Source organism: Pinus tabuliformis, chromosome 7 (assembly GCF_031772625.1).
Source record: "Pinus tabuliformis cultivar Carrire ecotype Pingquan chromosome 7, CPIR1, whole genome shotgun sequence".
NCBI lineage: Eukaryota > Viridiplantae > Streptophyta > Pinopsida > Pinales > Pinaceae > Pinus > Pinus tabuliformis.
In genome coordinates this window covers 958944992-958965077 of record NC_142293.1, presented here as the reverse complement: position 1 = coordinate 958965077, position 20086 = coordinate 958944992, and the positions used below count along the sequence as shown (strand labels likewise).

Sequence of the window (20086 nt, the reverse complement as noted above, 5' to 3'; positions counted from 1 at the left end):
GATCGATACCAAATTCTTCTTCAATTCATGCACATACTTCACATCTATCAAGGTAATAAGAGCTCCATGCTCCCTCTGAAAAGCAACTGTGCCCACTCCTGAAGCACTATACCTTTCATTGTCACCCATCTCTATGCAAATCTTGACGTCTTTCTCCTCCAAGGTACTAAATAAAATTTTATCGCCGGTCATGTGGAATGAGGCTCCACTGTCAAGAAACCAACCACAACCCATCATCGATGACACCATGCATGCGATGAGAGTAAAGTCCATTTCAAACTGAGAGGCTAATGCGTCACCTTTCGATCCAACTGAGGATCCCTTGGACTTCTTTGATGGGCAATTAGTCGCATAATGACCCATCTCATGACAATTAAAGCATCTCACTTTAGACTTGTCAACCTTCTTCCTTCCATGAGAAGAATTCGATTTGGAATGAGAATCTTTCTCCTTCCCTTTCCTTGCCTTACTTGCTAATGCTAGATTTTCTTCATCATCCTTGGATGAAGAACCATCTCGAGTGCTCCTCCTCATCTCCTCTTGCATGAGATCCGACCACAGTTGTTCCCAATCTGGCAGTTTCTCCCTTCCATTCACAGAGTCTTGGTAGCTATGCCAACTCTTTGGAAGGCCAAGGAGAGCGAGGCTCACCATATCCTCATCGGCAGCAGTTATTCCCACACTTCCAAGCTCGTCTCTACAGGTGGTGAGCTTGTTCAGATATGTGGAAATAGTATCACCATTCTCCATCTTGATTCTTTGAAGCTTGTTCTTGAGTGCCAATTTCCTCTGGTCGCTACTATTCTGGTAGAGGTCCTTCAATGTTTTCCACATTGAATATGGAGTATCCTTCCCATGGAGACTCGAGACAATATGGTCTCGAACTCCCTCAAGGATGATCTGTCTCGCTCTCGCCACACACTTCTTCCATTCAACCAACTCTTGTGCATTAGTTGAAGCTGGCTTTGGGATTTCTCGATCAATGAAATCCTTCAAGTCGTCTTCTAGTACAACCTCCATGCGATCTTTCCATGCTATGTAATTCGAGTTGCCATCCAAGGCATACTCGAGTCTCAAGCCATAGAACACCATTGACCAACCTGAAGTATGAGATGAATTCGATTTGTACTTGCAACCCTGAACTTCAAACTTTGAATTATCTTCTCAGTATACTATTCACAACTTCGATAACCTTTGCTCTAATACCATGTAGAAATTCCTGCAAATTCTCTACAAATCTACCTCTGAGATCTATGTAGAAAATCTGACTATAGATTAACTCGATAATGCAATATACCAAAGCAAAATACTATAATCTACTTCTACTATCAAACTTGCGGAAGCTTAAAGATTGAGTTGAATCAAAGCTGAACACATATAACCAGAAGAAGAAGAATCACTACACATGAAACACATAAAATACTCAGGGGAAAGCCTCAGCTAAAAACCCCACTATCTGTATTATCATACAAGGTGGAAATATCTCAGGGTTACACAAGGCCTTAGCTCTCACAGCTAGCCAACGCACAATACAATTCTCCTAGATGCTCACAGGCAAACAAAGCTTCTCACAAGCCTTCTCCTCTGCCCTCCAAGCCTCCTATTTCCTTGCGCAGTTTCTCCTGGGTGATCCTCCTGTTACCAAGTGGAAGACTGATCACTCACATTGATCCTACACCTTGTAAAACTGCGCAATCCTCAAGGAACCTTCTTCCTTCTGCATCATGAGTTTCCTTTATAGGAGAAAACATGCAACTGATAGTACACTGTCCCTGTCTTTAATCTCAACTGGGTCTTTCACTGAACAGACATGCATGAGTTATTTATGAGAGAATCTTCAGTTATCTGGAGTACACTAGTTTGATGCATGCATGCATTAACTGACTGAACTCACAATTAGTTCCTCAAACAGTTTGGAACTAATTTAACTGGACTTAACTCAGTTAACTGAGCTAACTAATTACAACTCAAATATAACTCATCCTTATCTCCTTAATTAAGGGATAATCTCCTTAATTTAAGGGATAACTGTTGCATGACTTCAGAAAGACTTCTAACTTGAATTTCTTCAACTAATTAACTCCAAGATGAATTGATTAATTATTTTTCAAGCAGTTGGTGAGACTAAATTCGAATTTTAATTCAAGGACAAATTAAAATTGGAATATTCTAGATTCTATTTTTATCATTTCTTGTTGCTATTTTCAACAACCTCCAATCGATGAATCAATGAGAACTAAATTGGACAAAAATCACTTTGGTTTTTGAATGGTGGGAAGGCCATCCATGTGGACACATTGTAATGAATGTGAGCTATATGTGATTATGTGAAGAGGGCCTCATAGTTGAAGTTGCTGCATAATATACCTCTCTTGCAACAAGCTCTATTGTGGTAGTTGATTCCACCACAACTGCCAAGATCCTATATGTAACAGTGGCTTAGGAAAATCAGGACCACTAGATTAACATTCAAAGGGTTCCACTTCTATATCTAGAAAGGCATTGAACTAGAAAGGAAACCATTTTTGGTTTATCCCATCATGGCCTCCACTAACTTTGTGGTGTTAGTGAGGGTTTACCCTAATAGCTTAGTTAATTCCCTGAAAATCCAGGATTATTTAGCATGAGTTGGGAGGCAACTTGCTTCTCCAAAAGGGGGACACAACAACAAAATAAGCAAGGGGAGTTTTCATATTGTTATGCTGTTGGAATTTTAAGAGATCAAATCCCTTCATTGTAACAATTTCCATTGGTCCTATGTTAGATAGATCTATAACATTGGTCTCATTCTTTTTTTTTTTCTCTCATTCTTATTCCTTTTGAAAACATGATTTTAGGTAATGGATTGTGGAGAGGGAGTCAATGAAGGCCCAATGCTAAGATTTTATAGTCCCCAGTTGGTGCTGTTATGGTATCAAAGGCATTGTTGCCTTTATTTTTGTAAACAGGGCGAAGACAATTTCCCATTGATGAATAAATAGAACTCATGCAATTTATTTTGGTTCCCTTCCATTTTCTGTCTTATAATATGTTGAATGAGTTTATGGATGTATGTTTTCATGCATACCCATTTAATTTTCTGTCTCATGAATGTTTTTGCTTAGAAAGTAGTATTTAACCTTGTCTTATGTTCATGTTCATGCTTTTTATCTACCATCTTGCAAGGATGAAATGATGATTAAGGTCATCTATAACAAACCATTTTGACTATATGTCTAGCAATATTTAGTATTTCAACTTCACCTTGTGCACTCCAAAACAAGTTACATGACATCTTTTATATTTTGTTGAAGCAATCAAGATGCATCATTATAAATCCTCAAAATTAGTGTGAGCTTAATAGTAATATATCTTAGCAAGTAGAGGGTACCCCCTCTCTAACCCAAGGATTGGCTTGAAGGCCTAGTTTGACGTGGGAAGGTTTCCCACACATCATGCCTGATGAATTTTTATCTACGGCAGAGCTTAGAATAATTTTCATGTTTTTCACAACAAAATGTTATTAGTAGTATTTAACATTTATTTCAATAAATAGTGATAAGAAAAACATTCATAAGCATAAAAGAGCAGTAGCAAATCACTGTAGAAATATCAAGAAACCATGAGACAAGAGACACAAAAATTAGGCACACAGCCAGGGCAAAGCCCATAAGGGGAAAACCTAGAAATGCTATCCTTCTGAGAGAGAGAGAGAGAGAGAGTTCCAGATTCAACAAAACAACAAAAATAACCATAATAGAATAATAGCCAAATCAGTAACCATGATCATGATCAAGTGCCATGTCAAAAGCCAACTTCCTGAAATTTCGACCCTCCTGTAATTTCGTTGGATTAGAGATGCACGAGACAAAATTGATGTGTACAATGAGGAGAAATGAGTGTGGGTCGAATGGGTGCCTCTTAGGGGCCCAACCGACCTAAAACATTATGAGGCCAACTTGAAATAATATTGGAGGCAACAATAAAATTTGAATTTTCAATTTCTTTTCAAGATGAAAACACTGACCATGGCTACCATAATTTCCAACACTCCCTCTTAGCCAGGGAGGTACTTTTCATTCTCTCCCTCTATAGATCAATCTTCCCGACCAATCATTGGTCTCACAATGCACAACCTAAGGAAGAGATCACAAATACAAGTCTCTCTCTTTGAGAGGATCAATCTCCGGTCACACAACCCACAGCCTAAGTGAGAGATCATCAGTCTCATCATAAGGAAAAATACATAGCATCCATCTCAAATCATCTCCCTGATCACGATGTCTCACAACACACAACCTATAGGAGGAATCAACAATACATCTCCTGGACCACAAGGTCTCATGGCACATAGCGTTCAGGAGGAATCAACAATACATCTCTCGAACCACAAGGTCTCACGACACATAACATATAGGAGGAATTAACAATACATCTCTCAGACCACAAGGTCTCACGACACACAACCTACACGAATCAACAATACATGTCCCAGACCACAAGCTCTCACGATACAACCTACAGGAGGAATCAACAATACATTGCCCAGACCACAAGGTCTCACGGCATGTAACCTACAGGAGGAGTCAACAATACATCTACCTGACCACCTCACGACACACAACCTACAGAAGGAATCAACAATACATCTCGCTGACCACAAGGTCTCACGATACACAACCTACAGGAGGAATAAAAAATACATCTCCCGGATCACATGGTCGCATGGCACACAACCTATAGGAGATAGTCCATAATATGATGCTATGTAATTAGTGCTCCCTCTTTAAGGGGATTCTCAATCATTCCAGTTTCTTCACACAAATATCAACAACTAGTTCATCATAAAAAGCGTAGCTATGGTGGATCTGAAATATTTTAGCAAACAACAACATTCAACTGTTCATTTAGCTTCAGTCGGGGATTCTCTCAGAAGTGAACATCAACAACTATCAATAAACAATAATAGATTTCAGCAGTGGCTTCTCACATAAGAAATCATTGGCAACCATAGAAGCAATCACTAGCAACCACAAAAGTGAATATCAATATCCATAGCTGAATCCAACAAATAATAAATGACTTCTTGAGAAGTAGGCATCAATAACCATAATAGAATCTAGCAGACCATAATCGAATCCCCTAGATAATAAGTGGCTTCTCATAGAAGCAGGCATCAACAATCATAATAGAATCCAACAGACCATAATCTAATCTAGCAGATAAGAAGAGACTTCAGTGGAAATAAAAATCATCATCAGCAAACCAGTCAGAAAAGCATTCAAGTCAATATCAAAGTCTTGCAGCTTCTTCAAATCAATCATCGGAGAGATATCGATGGACCTACAGTCCATTGTGCCAAAGATACCACCAAGCTCATGCCTTTACAATAGCAGTTCCCTCTTACGCAAAAGTCCTTTACATAGCAGAAAAATCACGGGCTAATCTTCAGCCTATTTAGATCAACATCGCTCTTCAAAAATCTTTATCCATCTTCATAGATTAGAAACATTCAACTAGGTTGTTCATCTATTCTCCCTCTAAGTCCAATCACGAGCATTCTCGTCACATTGTTCTTCCATTTATTTCTAACGATTGCCAAACCTTAGAAGTCTTCATGTTGGAATATGCAACTAGGTTCAATTTTCATAATGCATTCTTGATTTTATGTATTTGATGTAAAGAGAAAAGAAAAAATTATTATTATTATTTTTATAGCATGGGTTTCATGCTCAAAGTCAATTTGTTCTAGGTCAAAGCACCCATTGTGTGCTTCTAGGGTTTGTCATAGAGTCAAGAAGTCAAAAGAGTCATTGTCATATGTAATAGACCCTATTGGGCATTTTGTATCATGTAAAAATAATTTATTGTAAGTCAAGTGTCAAAAGTCTCCCCCCAAGACCTAATCGGCCTACAAGAGAACAAGTAGGCTTCATTAAGGGCTATTCGAGCCTCACAGAAAGGGTATATTGAAGTTCAATCGACCTCATTTGAAAAGAGCATCCAAGCAAGTTCGATCTCAAGAAGAAAACCAAGAAAAGAGGCTAAGAACAAAAGAAGACAGAGATAACAAGAAGAACCACAATCTGAAATTTCTCTATCATTCTCTTTCACACGCACGAGGAACTAGGGCATAGCTTTGTTGCAACAAGACCGACATTGTAGTCATCATAACAAGTTGAAGTTTGGGTTCAAGAATCAAGTTACCAAGGAAGAAGAAGCTCCATAAGCGAAGGAAGGAGTCTTATTTCACCATATTTCACCCACGTGCGAATTAGGGTCTTTGCAGTAAGGCCGAAATCTGCAGTCAAGAAGTTGCAGGTTCGAACTTGTGATTAAGAGTGAAGTTGCAACAATTTTGGAGCAATTTGACTTGGGTTGACTTTGTGAAAGGAAAGTTCATCAAGAGAAGGCTGACTTGGCCTTGGAGGGGTCTCTGTCTTGGATACAAAGGTCTTGGAATTCGTCATTTGAAGATTCTATAAGAAGAGAAGAATTTCTTGTGGGTTTTCCTCTCTAGGAGAGGTTTTGGCTCTAGCTAGCAGCCTATATCCTGTGTCCATTTGTGTTATTGATCTTCATAGTTTGATAGCTATTTGATGATAAGAACACTATAAAAATAAAAGAAGAAGAAGCTAATTATAAATACTACAAGTTGAAGTAAAGAAAAATCACCCTAATCTAGCTGCCATAGATTTCTTAACATGGTATCATCAGAGCTAAGGTAACAAGAAGAGGCAGCTTGAATATCACTCAATTGGAGAAGGATACATAAGGGCCAAATAAAAGAAGAAGAGTATCAAGGGGGACTAGTCAACACATCACAAAGACTCTATCATCTTGAAGGAAGAACTCAGAAGACCTCAAGGACCCTACCTCCATTTAAAGAAAGAAGAACTCTACACACTTGAAGTATTCTTGGAAGTCTCCACATTCTACATTATCAACCAAAGGAATCAAGAAGAGCAATTCATCATCATCTAAAGAATCTAAAGTGATCTCTCTCATATTGAAAGAATGATCATATCTCAAACATCTTTTAAGAAGAATGATCATTCCTTTTTATAAAGCTCACAAGAAGACATCATGATCAAGGAGGCATCTTCATTTGACAAGTACTTTATATTTCATGTCTCAATCTACAAACCAAATGACTACTTTCTGCAAGGAGAACAATAAACTTGTTGGGACTTCGAACTACCTTGCATGGAAGAAGAGAATAGATTTGATCCTCATAGAAAATGAAGTTATTGAATATGTCAAGGGCTCAATCTCCAAACCTCCACAAGAGCAATCTCAAGCACTATCAAAGTATATGAAAGGAGAAGTAAGGGCTCAAAGAATCCTCATTGAATCTATCAAGGATTCTCTCATTCCCTATGTAGCAAAATTGAAGACATCAAAATAAATCTATGACAAGTTGGTGGAATTGTTCTCTATAAGTATTGTAGGGGAAATAATATCTTTAAGAACCGAATTGTTCAAAATGAAAGTATCAAAGGAAGAAGGGGTAGCCTCATATCTCTTGAAGGTATCTCAAATAAGAGATCAACTACAAGAACTAGGAGAAATAATGTCAGATCCATAAATGAGCACTCTTGTACTCAATGCACTACCAGATGAATGGGGCAACTTTGTATCAAGCTTCTATGGAAAGAAGGAAACTACACCATAAAATGATCTATGGTCATTATGTAAGATTGAAGAAACCAGGGAATGATGTTGGATCAAATGAGCAAACACATGCATATGTAGCCGTGACAAGGAGGAAAGGGAAGTTTGGAAAGTTTGAGCCTCGAAAGAAATTTCAAAAGAAAATTGACATGTCTAAGATTCAGTGCTATGAATGTAATGAATATGAGCACTCCAAGAGGAATTGTCCTAAACTCAAGAAGGACAACAAGGAAAGAAAGGAAAGAAGTGAAACCCATGTCACTGAAGAAGTAGAAGAACCGGAAGAGAAGAAATCAAAGAAGGAAGAAGTGAAAGACCTCTACTATTGAAGGTCTCACATACATTTAGTTCATTTTCAGTTTATAGAAGAAAGCAAGTCATGGTAGGATGCATTACAGTCATGATAAGATGCATTATAGCAGTATTGAAATGACATCGTACTAGGAGCATGAAAGAATAACTGATGTAGCAGTTTGTATGGTTGAAGCAAGTCATCTAGCAAGATAGGAAGATAAGAGTTTGTCACACCTCATCATCATTAGAAAGAAGCATTTGCAGAATGAGGATCATCAAGATCCTTCATTAGATTCTCTATTGAAAAAGGTTCACCTCTACTTGGAAGAAGCAAGTGATAGACTACATTCCACCTAGTGTGGAATCCATGGTTTAGAAGGATGAAGGTATGGTACAAGAAAAGTGCAACATAACAATTTAGTTGAAGCATTTTCATCTTGAAGCAAGGAAAGGGAAGATGCTAAAGGAAGCCTAGATGATCACATGAAGGAAGTGGTATGCATATATTTGTTAAGTTTGATAGATGGATAAAGCCATGCCATCACTTAATTGTAGATAGAATGGTTAGAATGAGCATGATTGAGAAATAAGGGACTCTTCCTTATGAATGGTACATGAAGGCATAAATACAATGTGCCTTGAACTCTTCTATATGATGACATGATGGAATGAACATTACATGACCTCATGAATAATATGAGGTGGTTGGCAACCATTGTTCCTATGATGAAGGAACTATGTATTGAGATCTTGAGAAAGCAGTATATGAATAAGTTGGGAGAGTTCGTAAATATGTACCTATAGCCACTTAGATAAGAAGATTAATCAACATCTAGAAGAATTAGCTATGACATCTCCATAAAGAAGTTATGAAGACCCTGATAAGTATGATGAAGGAGAACCTTGGTAATATCTTGGAAATGAATACATACAATATGCAGAATGTTGATGTTGCAGAAGCGAGATGATATGACAAAGGGCCATTATAAAGAGGTAATTTTGATTTAATGATTCAATTTTGATTTGCTAGCATCTGGTTGGGTTGGAACAGGGCTATCGGAAGAGGGTTGGTTTTGATTTGCTAGCATTTGGTTGGGTTGGAATAGGGCTATCGGAAGAGGGTTGTAGAAATTCACCTACAACTAGTACACATAATATTGGATGGATAACTTTGGAAGGAACACAACTTGGAAGAGGTAACAATATGAAGAATAGCCAGATGATGACAAAGGTCACTTCCCGATGAAAAGAAGATGGCATGACTAACATTACTTGGTTCAATACTATGAAGAGAAAAAGGAAAGTGATGTAGAAGATGGCCGAAGCCCTACGAAGACACTGGCTCCATGATGAAGAAGTTGAAGTTCATCCATGACATGATGATGTAGAAAGAAGGAGCCCTACAAGCAATTGATAGTACCATGATCTCCACCTAGTTAAGAGGGAGCTTGGGTATATTCCTTTTATAGGAATGAGTAGATCCTCCCTAGTTGAGAGGGAGAGATAGACACATCATTCTTGTCTTTGCATTATGAAGAAAGAATGGAGGATTTGGTAAGCATTTGAATTTCGATGCTCTTTGAGGAAGAGGTAGGGCATCCAATAGGTAAGAGTAGTCGAAGAGGAAATTCCTTGAAGATGTGTAAATCCAAGGCAGGAATGGTCCTAAAAGAACATACCTTGTGAAAATCTGAATGGGGTATGTGCCTTTAGAGACAATGATGAAGGTGTCTATAAATCATGTCTCCCCAACATTGTGCTCTAATCTATTGGAGAGATAGAGTTGTTAGTCAAGGCCTTGCCATATGACAATTCTGGTTGATATGATGAGATGCATTGATATAAGCTGAAAAGATAACTTATGAGATGGCTTACCAATCTGACTCTTCTTATGAGAAATCTTCAGTATGAGAATGTCCATGTACCATGTATGTATTATGAATACCTCCCTAGTTAAGAGGGAGTGTTGAAATATGTAACTAGGTTCGGTATTCATAATGTATTCTTGATTTTATGTATTTGATGTAAAGAGAAAAGGAAAATTTATTATTATTATTTTTATAGCATGGGTTTCATGCTCAAAGTCAATTTTATCTAGGTCAAAGCACCCATTGTGTGCTTCTAGGGTTTGTCATAGAGTCAATAAGTCAAAAGAGTCATTGGCATATGTAATTGACCCTATTGGGCATTTTGTATCATGTAAAAATAATTTATTATAAGTCAAAAGTATCAATAGTCTCCCTCCAAGACCAAGTTGGCCTACAAGAGAACAAGTCGACTTGCAAAGATGAAGTCAGCCTCATTAAGGATTATTCTAGCCTCATAGAGAGGGTAAATATAAGTGCAATCGACCTCATTTGAAGAAAGCATCCAAGCAAGTTCGATCTCAAGAAGAAAAAGAAGAAAAGGAGTGAAGAACAAAAGAAGACAGAGATAACAAGAACCAAAATATGAAATTTCTCTATCATTCTCTCTCACACGTGTGAGGAACTAGGGCATCACTTTGTTGCAACAAGACCGAAATTGCAGTCATCATAAAAGGTTGAAGTTTGGGTTCAAAGAATCAAGTTTGGAAGTCGAGTTACCAAGGAAGAAGAAGCTCTCTAAGCGAAGGAAGGAGGAGATTTATTTCACCATATTTCACCAACACATGCGAATTAGGGTTTTTGCAGTAAGGCCGAAATTTGCAGTCAAGAAGTTGCAGGTCCAAACTTGTGATTAAGAGTGAAGTTGCAACAATTTTGGAACAATTTGACTTGGGTTGACTTTGTGAAAGGAAAGTTCATCAAGAGAAGGTTGACTTGGTCTTGGAGGGGTCTTTGTCTTGGGTCTAAAGGTCTTGGAATTCGTCATTTGAAGATTCTATAAGAAGAGAAGAATTTCTTGTGGGTTTTCCTCTCTAGGAGAGGTTTTGGCCCTGGCTAGCAGCCTATATCCCATGTCCATTTGTGTTATTGATCTTCATAGTTTGGTAGCTATTTGATGATAAGAACACTACAAAAATAAAATAAGAAGAAACTAATTATAAATACTACAAATTGAAGTAAAGAACATCACAAGCGGTTATCAAAGTAAAGAGAAATCACCCTAATCTAGCTTCCATGGATTTCTCAACACTTCAATTTGTACGTGCAATCCTCACCAGGAGGCTATGGAAGAACAAGAACAACCAAGGAAGCTAAGAGACTCATAATGAAATAATCAATAGAAACAATCAAGATAATACTTATCTATTAAGAGTGTGTCAACTCCCTCTTGATCTTAGCCTTCCCAGATTGGGTCAATCTCATCACATCATTAAGGAATCCATACCATTATCAAAGAGTTCACATCATTAACGAGTCTGTGATATTCCCACTTAGCAAATATTTCTAAGTGAAAAACAATTTTGCTCAATTTTGACATTTTGGGTTCTCAACTTAGGAAAAGTGTGTTAGGAGGACCCCACTTGCAAATTTTGTCTAAGGAAGGCTCCAACATAGGAGAAGAGAGGCAAATCAAACTCTTAGTGGATGGTGGGGGTCACCCCAAAGGGGAATACACACACCTTAGAACAGTTCACACTTTTGGAAGGAGAAAGACAAGAGGGGGTTGATGCATGGGGCCCACATGGAGAAAGGGAAGCTCGAGGATAAATAGGAGAAGCATGCATCGTTTTGGATCTTTTGAATCTTTGGCAGACAAACTCCCCTAGTACACTTGAGCTGTTGAGCCAGTGAACACACAAGGTTTCCAAGGGGAATCTCAACTCTTTCTTCGATGGACTTTGAGTGCCACCCTAGGGGGGCCATTGTTACATTGTGGAGCTGTTCCAGAGGTATTTCTACAGGTTAATTTGTGGCATGCTGGAGCAGATCAGGGACATAGAGGGATCACGCATTCTTGAGGGGAGTGAGCTACAAAGCAACATCATTTCCGAGAATTTAGGAGCATATTCCCTAGAGGTCTAGCAACATTTTTGCAAGGGTTTGTCAGGTGGTTGGAGGGACTACAGTATAGGCCGAATTTTCTTCATCTGGGCTAGCGCAAAAGTGACTAGACTGGGCCTGCGCAACCATTTGTGAGGGGCGCTTGTTGCAGGGGCCTATTCCGGGATTTTGGAGTTGAGATGGTTTGGGGGCATAAGAAGAATTTTGGGTGAAGATTACTTAGCATTTTGGAGGACCTGGGTAGTAGTATTTCTTGGGGGTTCAAATTACCCAACTGGTTGAGGAGCACGCTATAATTGGGGAACCAGGCCCAACCTTTTTTGGGTTTTTGTGGGTTCCTTGAGGAGAGGCCTCTAATTTCTCAGAATTTTCTGAGCACTCTAGACTCTAGAGTGGTCAAACAACAACTTCTTTCTAGTCAGTAGTTGCAAATTTCCAAGGCCAGCGCACAGATAGAAGGGGAAGTGCTTCCTAGCATCCGGGCAACACAATTTCTCACCCGGGGTTTGTCAATCTTGCTTTAACAACCCTAGGTGCACGCATTCCATTCAAATTTGTACCTTCCTCTTCTATATAATAAAATGGCTTAGATCTGTGCAATTGTTGGCTGAATTTGTGGGTAACTCATTGCATGTTGGATTTTATGTGTTGCATGTGAAATTTTGCTTTGTTTATCATTGTATTTCCTAGTAGGAATATTACGATGGTATCAAAATTCCAATCTTGGCTTAGCTGTGAAGAATACTTTTATGAACACAGAGGAAAAACATAACATTAACTACCAGAGGTAGAGGTACAGGATTCGGGAGAGAGAGTTGGAGATCACACCTGATACTGAGACCCCAGAATAGGCAGTAGAGAACAAAGAGGAGGCAACTTTGAGAGTCTCTTGATGGCCCTGAATGACTTGGCCAGGGGACAAAAGGAGATGTTGGAAGAGATTAAGTAGCAGAACCGAGACGAGGGCATTCACCGAGATTTCTTGTTTGGGGAAACTTTAGGGGCTTCCCACCAATTTGACCACCATTCCCCGTTGACTCACCCACACACTTTCAGTGGGCCATCCAGGAATACTTTTCCCACACTTTTTCCCTCAAGAGCAGGATGATATGCCTATGAGAGAATACTTTAGGGAGTGGCAGTCTATGGGGGAGGATTTTTGAGCTGCGTTGTCTTTCTGGGATTTCTGCTAGCTCAAGTAGAATGATAAGGGCAAGGGCGCAGGGGGATCAGTGGAGCAATTAAATTGCTCTCTCAACCAAATTGCTCATAAACATTGATGTTTCTTCAACATATTAATCATTAGGGGAATTTTGAGGTCTAAAATGGGCCTCCTAAGGAAATTATAAAATAATAGTGGAAATAATAAAATAAGATTAGATTACATCATTAAATTTTAGAGGGAAAAAAGAAAAAACTACTTTTTCAACTCGTATTTTCAACTTATCTCCCTATGGGTTTACTCAAATTTCAAGCGGGAACACTCGTTGGATGCATAATTTGATTCCTCATCCAAGGAGTACCCATGTTACATACTTTCGATGGACCCTACTACACGAAAAATGAGAAATACATGGAAAACATTATTGCAATCACATTTTTAATGTATTTCTCAGTTTTCGTGTAGCAGGGTCCATCTAAAATATGCAACATGGGTACTCATTGGATGAGGAATTAAATTTTGCATCAAACAAGTACTCCTGCTTGAAATTTGAGTAAAACATGAGGGAGATAAGTTGAAAATACGAGTTGAAAAAGTAGTTTTATTATTTTATTATTTTTAATTATTTTTACTTTTTTACTCCAAAAATGGTTTATCACCCCCCCATGGTTGACATCATCATCTTGAATCCTATTGGTTCTTATAAAGTTTATTTTGGTTGTATATTTTTCTTAGGAGGCCCATTTTAGACCTCAAAAGTCCCCTAATGATATATAGATTTTATTGAGATAAAGGATGATTGTTACAAGGCTATGGCGGTTCTCCTTTATAAGACAATTAGTTTTGAATAGACATCAGTCCCAGGGGACATGTCTTTTGGGCTCATGCCCAGTGAACTCCTATAAAGGAGAACCGCCATAGCCTTGTAACAATCATGAATTTTAATTCATACATATATATATATATATATATATATATATATTGAGTTATGAATTTATTGTTAGATCTAAGACTTTTGTGATCCATATTGTAAATAAATGTCTTTTGGATTAATCACATCATTAGGATTTGGTTGACGTTTCGAACCAACTAATGTGGTTCATCCTCAGGAATTTATTTATTATCATATATATATATTGAGTTATGAATTTTTAATTCATATCATTGCCTCCCTTAAAAATGCTTTGTCCTCAAAGCATAGGTAATGTTGGGTATTGCTGAAGAAAACACTCTGTCTCCCATGATGAGTCTTCCTCTGGTAGTTTCTTCCATTTGATGAGGTACTCCTTAATAGTCTTGGACTGTAATACCTTCTCTCTGGTAGTGAGTACACCTAGTTCTAAGATGATTCTTCCTTCTTCATCAGTCTCGGGTATCTGTGTTTGACCTATTTGATTTTGCACTAGTACTTTTTTGAGACTTGATACTTGGAACGTGTTGTGGATTCGACAGTTGTCTGGTAGCTTCAGTCCATAAGCCGCACTACTTACTTTTTTTGATTATTTGGTATGGACCACAATATTTAGGTCATAACTTACTTTTCCCTTGTTGTTTTAATGACAATTGCTTATAAGGTTGAAGCCTAACAAAGACCCAATCTCCTTCTTCGAACTCTCTCTGTGCGATGCTGGTCGGCTTGTTGTTTCATTCTATTACGTGCCACTGTTAGATTTTCTTTTAGCAAGTTAATAATTCTTTGGTTTTCTTCTAAGTGGTCTTTTACTGCTTGTACCTTAGAATCCAGTAGTGCAAAATCCTTCCACCTGGGTGGTTCATAGCCATATAAGGCTTGGAAAGGTGTCATCTTAGTTGAAGTATGATAGGTGGTATTATACCACCATTCTACGAGGTGTAGCCATTGGGTCCATCTGTTTTGTTTGTCAGCGACGAAACAACGAAGATATGTTTCCAAGCATTTATTTATGACTTCAGTTTGACCATTTGTCCAAATCTTTTTATTATTCTTCAAAAGTTCAGCAGAGAGAGAGAGTACAATATATAAAATTCAAAATTCACTTGCCCAAACACTGTCAAAACAGTTCAGTCAAATTGTAGTCACCAGGATGCCCTAACCAGAAAGTCAACGCTAGTCAAACTAGCATAAAGTCTCCTCCAAATCAGATTGGTCTAACCCAGTCAACTCGGTCTCCAAAGACAGTCCAAATCAGCCCAAAACAGTCCTGAAATTCTTGGTCAAACCTGGTCAACGCAGAGTCAACTCTGTGGTCAATGGCTCTGCAGTCAACGCTGGTCAAACAGCTGCAAACACCTCGATTTCTGTGCCAGGAGCTGCGGCCTAAGAAAAACGAATTTCCTGCCTGAAAAACACAGTCAAAAGATGAAGTTTGACCCTCGGTCAATGCTGGTCAATGTCCCTGTAATAGCCCAAAAACAGATCTGTGACTTTCAGCTTGTAATTTCCAGTCAACCCAAGTCAATGCACGAGGAAAGAGATGCTCCTGTTTGCTGTACGAACCAATGAGGAGAGGAGAGAGAAATATGTGTGATGATGAGTGACCAAATGAGGAAAATGACTCTATATATACACAACGTTGAGGGTGAAGAGACACATTGGTTGGGCTTTATGAGCCTACATTTGCCTTCTGGCCGACCTTGACAATTTGTCCATAGAAGAAATAAATCCATAATTCCATTTGTATACTTGTTAGAATGAGATGATCTTTGGATCAATCCTACACCTCTCGGAAAGAGGAATCCAATAAAATATCATCTCCATCATATGAGCTGTCCAAGGTGGAGTTTGGCCCTAGTTGCCAATTTTAACACTTGGCAATTGTCTCTATGAGAGCAGGCACATTCTGAGTTACGCCTTAGTATTCAGTACCAAAGTGGAAGGATGTAGTCTATCGGCCTATCGATAAATGGTAAGTAGGGACCACTTTCTGTGAGGGGACTAGGTTTAAAATCTTGTAGTCAAAATATCAACTTTATGCGAAAAGTGGAAGGATCGAAAAGATCCAGGATTAATGAATTGAGTTGTACTGTGTAAAAGGCACCTAAAACTTTGGTGATTATCAACTATCTGTTCCTGTCTTTATTCCCCACATTAAATCCGATTGCCTTTGGAACCTACATTTATGGTCAAGGTTAGCGGCAGTGAGGGTTGATTTGCATTTTACTAAAGTGGAAATTGATTGGCTTCACAATTTTTACAAAACAGATTAAGAGTTCAAAATTTGAAACTTAGATGCCAGAAAATCCACAGTAGACATTTTAGAATGCCAACATTTCGAGTCTATATCAAGAACCTTTGTCCTGACAATGGGTCCTGATATAGACTCGAAACGTTGGCATTCAAAAATGCCTACTGTGGATTTTCTGGCATCTAAGTTTCAAGGTCAATCCCACAGAAATCTACAAACCCTTGTTCAAAATTTGTTTGAAGTTGGGTTTAGGCGAGTTGCTTATAGCCACCCTTGGATGAAATATGGTTAGAAGCCAAGTAAACCATGGCTGGGTACTTCCAAAGAGGAGGCAACATTAGACAACAATTAATGACTTATTCGGGTAGGATGGCCAAAATTGTCAATACATAACAGGCCTCGAATTTCTTGAATTGCATCAAATATTATGATATAAAATAGAATGAATATGACGATATAAAATTCAAATTGCTGAAAGATGGAAATGTAGGGATGGAGATATGAACCAGTAGTTTCAATTGTTGAAACACAAGTCCTTTGACAGAGTAAATTACATGTATTCTTAACAAATTTTATTGATATGATGTAATTACATTTACCAGGTTGTATTTTTTTTGGACATTTCATCTCTCTTTAGAACAGTGTTATTGGAAATTTGGAACCGGACTGAAATGGGTCGTATGGGCTGGTCTGACTGGTTTGGAGGCAAACCTGGTCCAACCAGTGGCCCCGAACTGGAAAAGGCTGGTTCGGTATGGAACTGGCCGGTTCGGTACAATGACCCTCAAATTTAAATAAAACAAAGAATTAATTTTTTGAGGATGAGGATTTTCATGATTTTGATCAGAGTCATTACTAGTACTACACCTTTTTATTTTTAATCCAGAGGCCATTTGGAGCCTGTTTGTTGATGTGTTTTGGTTCAGAGATATATTGCACTAAGTGCTATTTTGGTTATATGCACACTCGCTATATAAATATGTAAATGAGAAACCTTACATATTTGTGTGTAAAAGGTTTGGATTCATATGAATATATATGTTTTTTATTTTTATTTTTTTTAAATTTGAATATTTCATATATATTTGGTCAACCTATTTTTGGTCCCATTTTTTTTTGTTCTGGTTTGATTCACATTTTTGGGGTTGACCGGTCTGATAACGCTATTTTAGAATATTGCTTTTTTTTGCCTTGATTTGAGCTATATGCAAGTCCGTGATTTTAACTTGTTTCATGTGTTTTCTCATAACCATGAGGTTGCTTCTGTTTGGCAGCTAGGAAATAACAATCACATATTCTGCTGGTCTTGCCAAAACCATTACTGCGCTTTGTGTCGTAAAGTTGTGCGACGCAGCTCTGAACATTACGGACCACGAGGGTGTAAACAGCATACGGCAGATTGACAAGTATAAATATAGTCCTGTGTGAAGAAGTAGAGTCTTTCACTTGTCAATTTTGGCCTTTCAGGCACAGGGGCATCCAGATATTTGTCTTGTTAGGCTATGGCATTGGTCTTCCTGGCATTCTCTAATTGCCTAGAGGAATCGTTGCATTTTTCAAGTGATCTACAGAAATTTAAATGTTGGTCATTGGAGCCACCATGCTCTCTGCTGGAAAGCTCAATGTTTCAATAAAATGAGTGGTCTGTCAGAAGTCAAGAGTTACTATCATTCTGTTTGCTATTATGCCCATTCTTTCCGATTTTTACATATATCATCCTTTCTGCCTATATTTTCAATTTGAATGAGAATAATGATTTTGTAGCAGTTGGTCATGCTATTCATCTCAAGATATCTTTCTTCCAGCAAAAGATTTATCATTTGAACTAGTAGGGTTGCCTTGTTATATTATTCAGAGAGACAATCTGAATCCTTTGAAAAAAATTCAATTTTTTATAACAACAGAGTTATTTCCCTCAGGAAAGAGACATCAATGTTTCTTGTGGATGACGCTGTGTTTTCCTAAATTGGTGATACCCTATATATGTATTCTGTGTTACAGTCACAGGGAATAGATTGTAGAATTTATGTGCAATTCACAAGTCATATGAGAAGTTATAATTTTTGATATAATCTGTTTTTATTTGGAATTATAGCTTTTGCCACATGGATATATGATTATAGTTTCATTTATTTTGGTAGATGGAGCATTCTCAGGTTGGTCTGTTATTTGAAATTTCCAACAATCCATCTCTATAAATGATCTTCCATGTTAGAAAATGCACTTCGACAAGGGATTGGGTATTGCTAGTTTCTGTGAGTTTCCCAGATGGCATTAAGTAAAATTAAAATGGCATTGTCTAAATAATATGATCTACAACGTTTTTTCGACTTTGTACTTGAATGATGAAGCTTATTTGAAGTGATCTGAAATAGGGCATAATAAAACTGACTCAGTTTTTTCTTCATTTTCGAATGGATTCTATAATTCTCAATTTACCGTCATTAACATGAAAAATTGCGTAATATTTAAAAATCAGCATTAAACTGAAATTAAACAATCAAACTCAAAAATAATATGCAAACCAATATGATAACAGTGTTCACCAAGGATTGGCTACATCTTTGAGTTCATACAAAAGTTGAACTGCTTCATTAGTTCTTCAAATAAGGTTTCTCCTTTAACTTTTCATTATCAACCTATTGCCATGCCATGTGTCAACCTGTCATCATGACATGTGTCAATCTGGGTGATGTGTCCACTTCCAAGTGTGCCATATTTCAACCTCTAAGTGTGACATGTGTAAGCCCTACCACTTCATCTTGCCATGTGTTGACATCTTAGTCTGACACGTGTCAACCTTGTCACTTCATCTTGCCATGTGTTAACATCTTAGTCTGACATGCGTCAACCTTGCCACTTCATTTTGCAATGTGCCAATGTGAGTGGTACACATGTCAACTTCAGAGTGGTCTACTATTGTGCCAAGTGTCATGTTTGGATTAGGCCATGTGTCAAATCCGTACAAGTCTAGTTAGCTTAGTGACATCAACATTGTAACTTGTGATTTTTTCCTTGTTTGCCTTAAAATTGAATAGGCCATAATTTCACATCAAATTTCACTATTAATGAGTGATATACCTCCATAGTTTCTCATACTGATGAGATTAATTTTTGCTTGCTTTTCAACAACATGAACAAGCAAAAGTAATTTTGAGAGTGCTATATATCCATGATAAACAAGACTCAACTCTATAGATATGCTATCCATTTCTTAGCGAACCATTCTAGTGGATGTTCCTATTTGGCTTGCTCACTTTGGAATCTTCCTTGAATGGGTGGACTTCTTCATGGACTGCCTATTGAACTATTAGTATTTGGACAACTTCATTTGAAGCATTATAGGGAAGTTGTATAACCACCCATCTAGAAAAAGGTTGTCGTGGATGAAGTTTTCAATACTTATCAAGCCAATAACCACTTATCTTGCAACAAGTCCAATAGTTCTTGCCCATGCTTTTGGACAACATATCTTTCTTTCCATTTTCCCCATCTTGACTTTGAGAGCAGTGTTTGTGTCTTGCTCCTTTCGTAATCAACATGATATACCTTTGTAAAGAATTTCTCTTACAACACTTGGCTACACAATGGTCATGTAATCCACAAAAATTATATGGATATGTATACCATACTTTCTATGTTGCATGGCCATTCCTCTTGTAATCAAAGAAAACATTGGAGTAATCATGCTTGTCACACCTTTTATGGTTTTCCTTTATGCAATTATGATGAGCAAAAACTGTCTTAAGTACCCTGGAATGCATTTTTCTAGACACCTTTCGCATGTTTGAAAGATGGTTCCTTTCTTGATTTTGACTTGCATTCACTATCACCAACATGGAGTGATGTGCCATCACTTTATATGAGTTTTTCTTGTAATGAAT

General features: G+C 37.8%; 1 protein-coding gene across 1 annotated transcript in view; it reads left to right on the top strand.

The window, feature by feature from the left end:
* Positions 1 to 17968, top strand: part of LOC149250813 (uncharacterized) — a 148799-nt gene extending 130831 nt beyond the window's left edge. Inside the window, 1 exon segment of the mRNA XM_089459243.1 lies at positions 17477 to 17968. Coding sequence (XP_089315369.1) covers positions 17477 to 17605 — 129 coding nt within the window. The 3' untranslated portion in view covers positions 17606 to 17968.
* The last annotated feature ends 2118 nt before the right edge of the window (positions 17969 to 20086 follow it).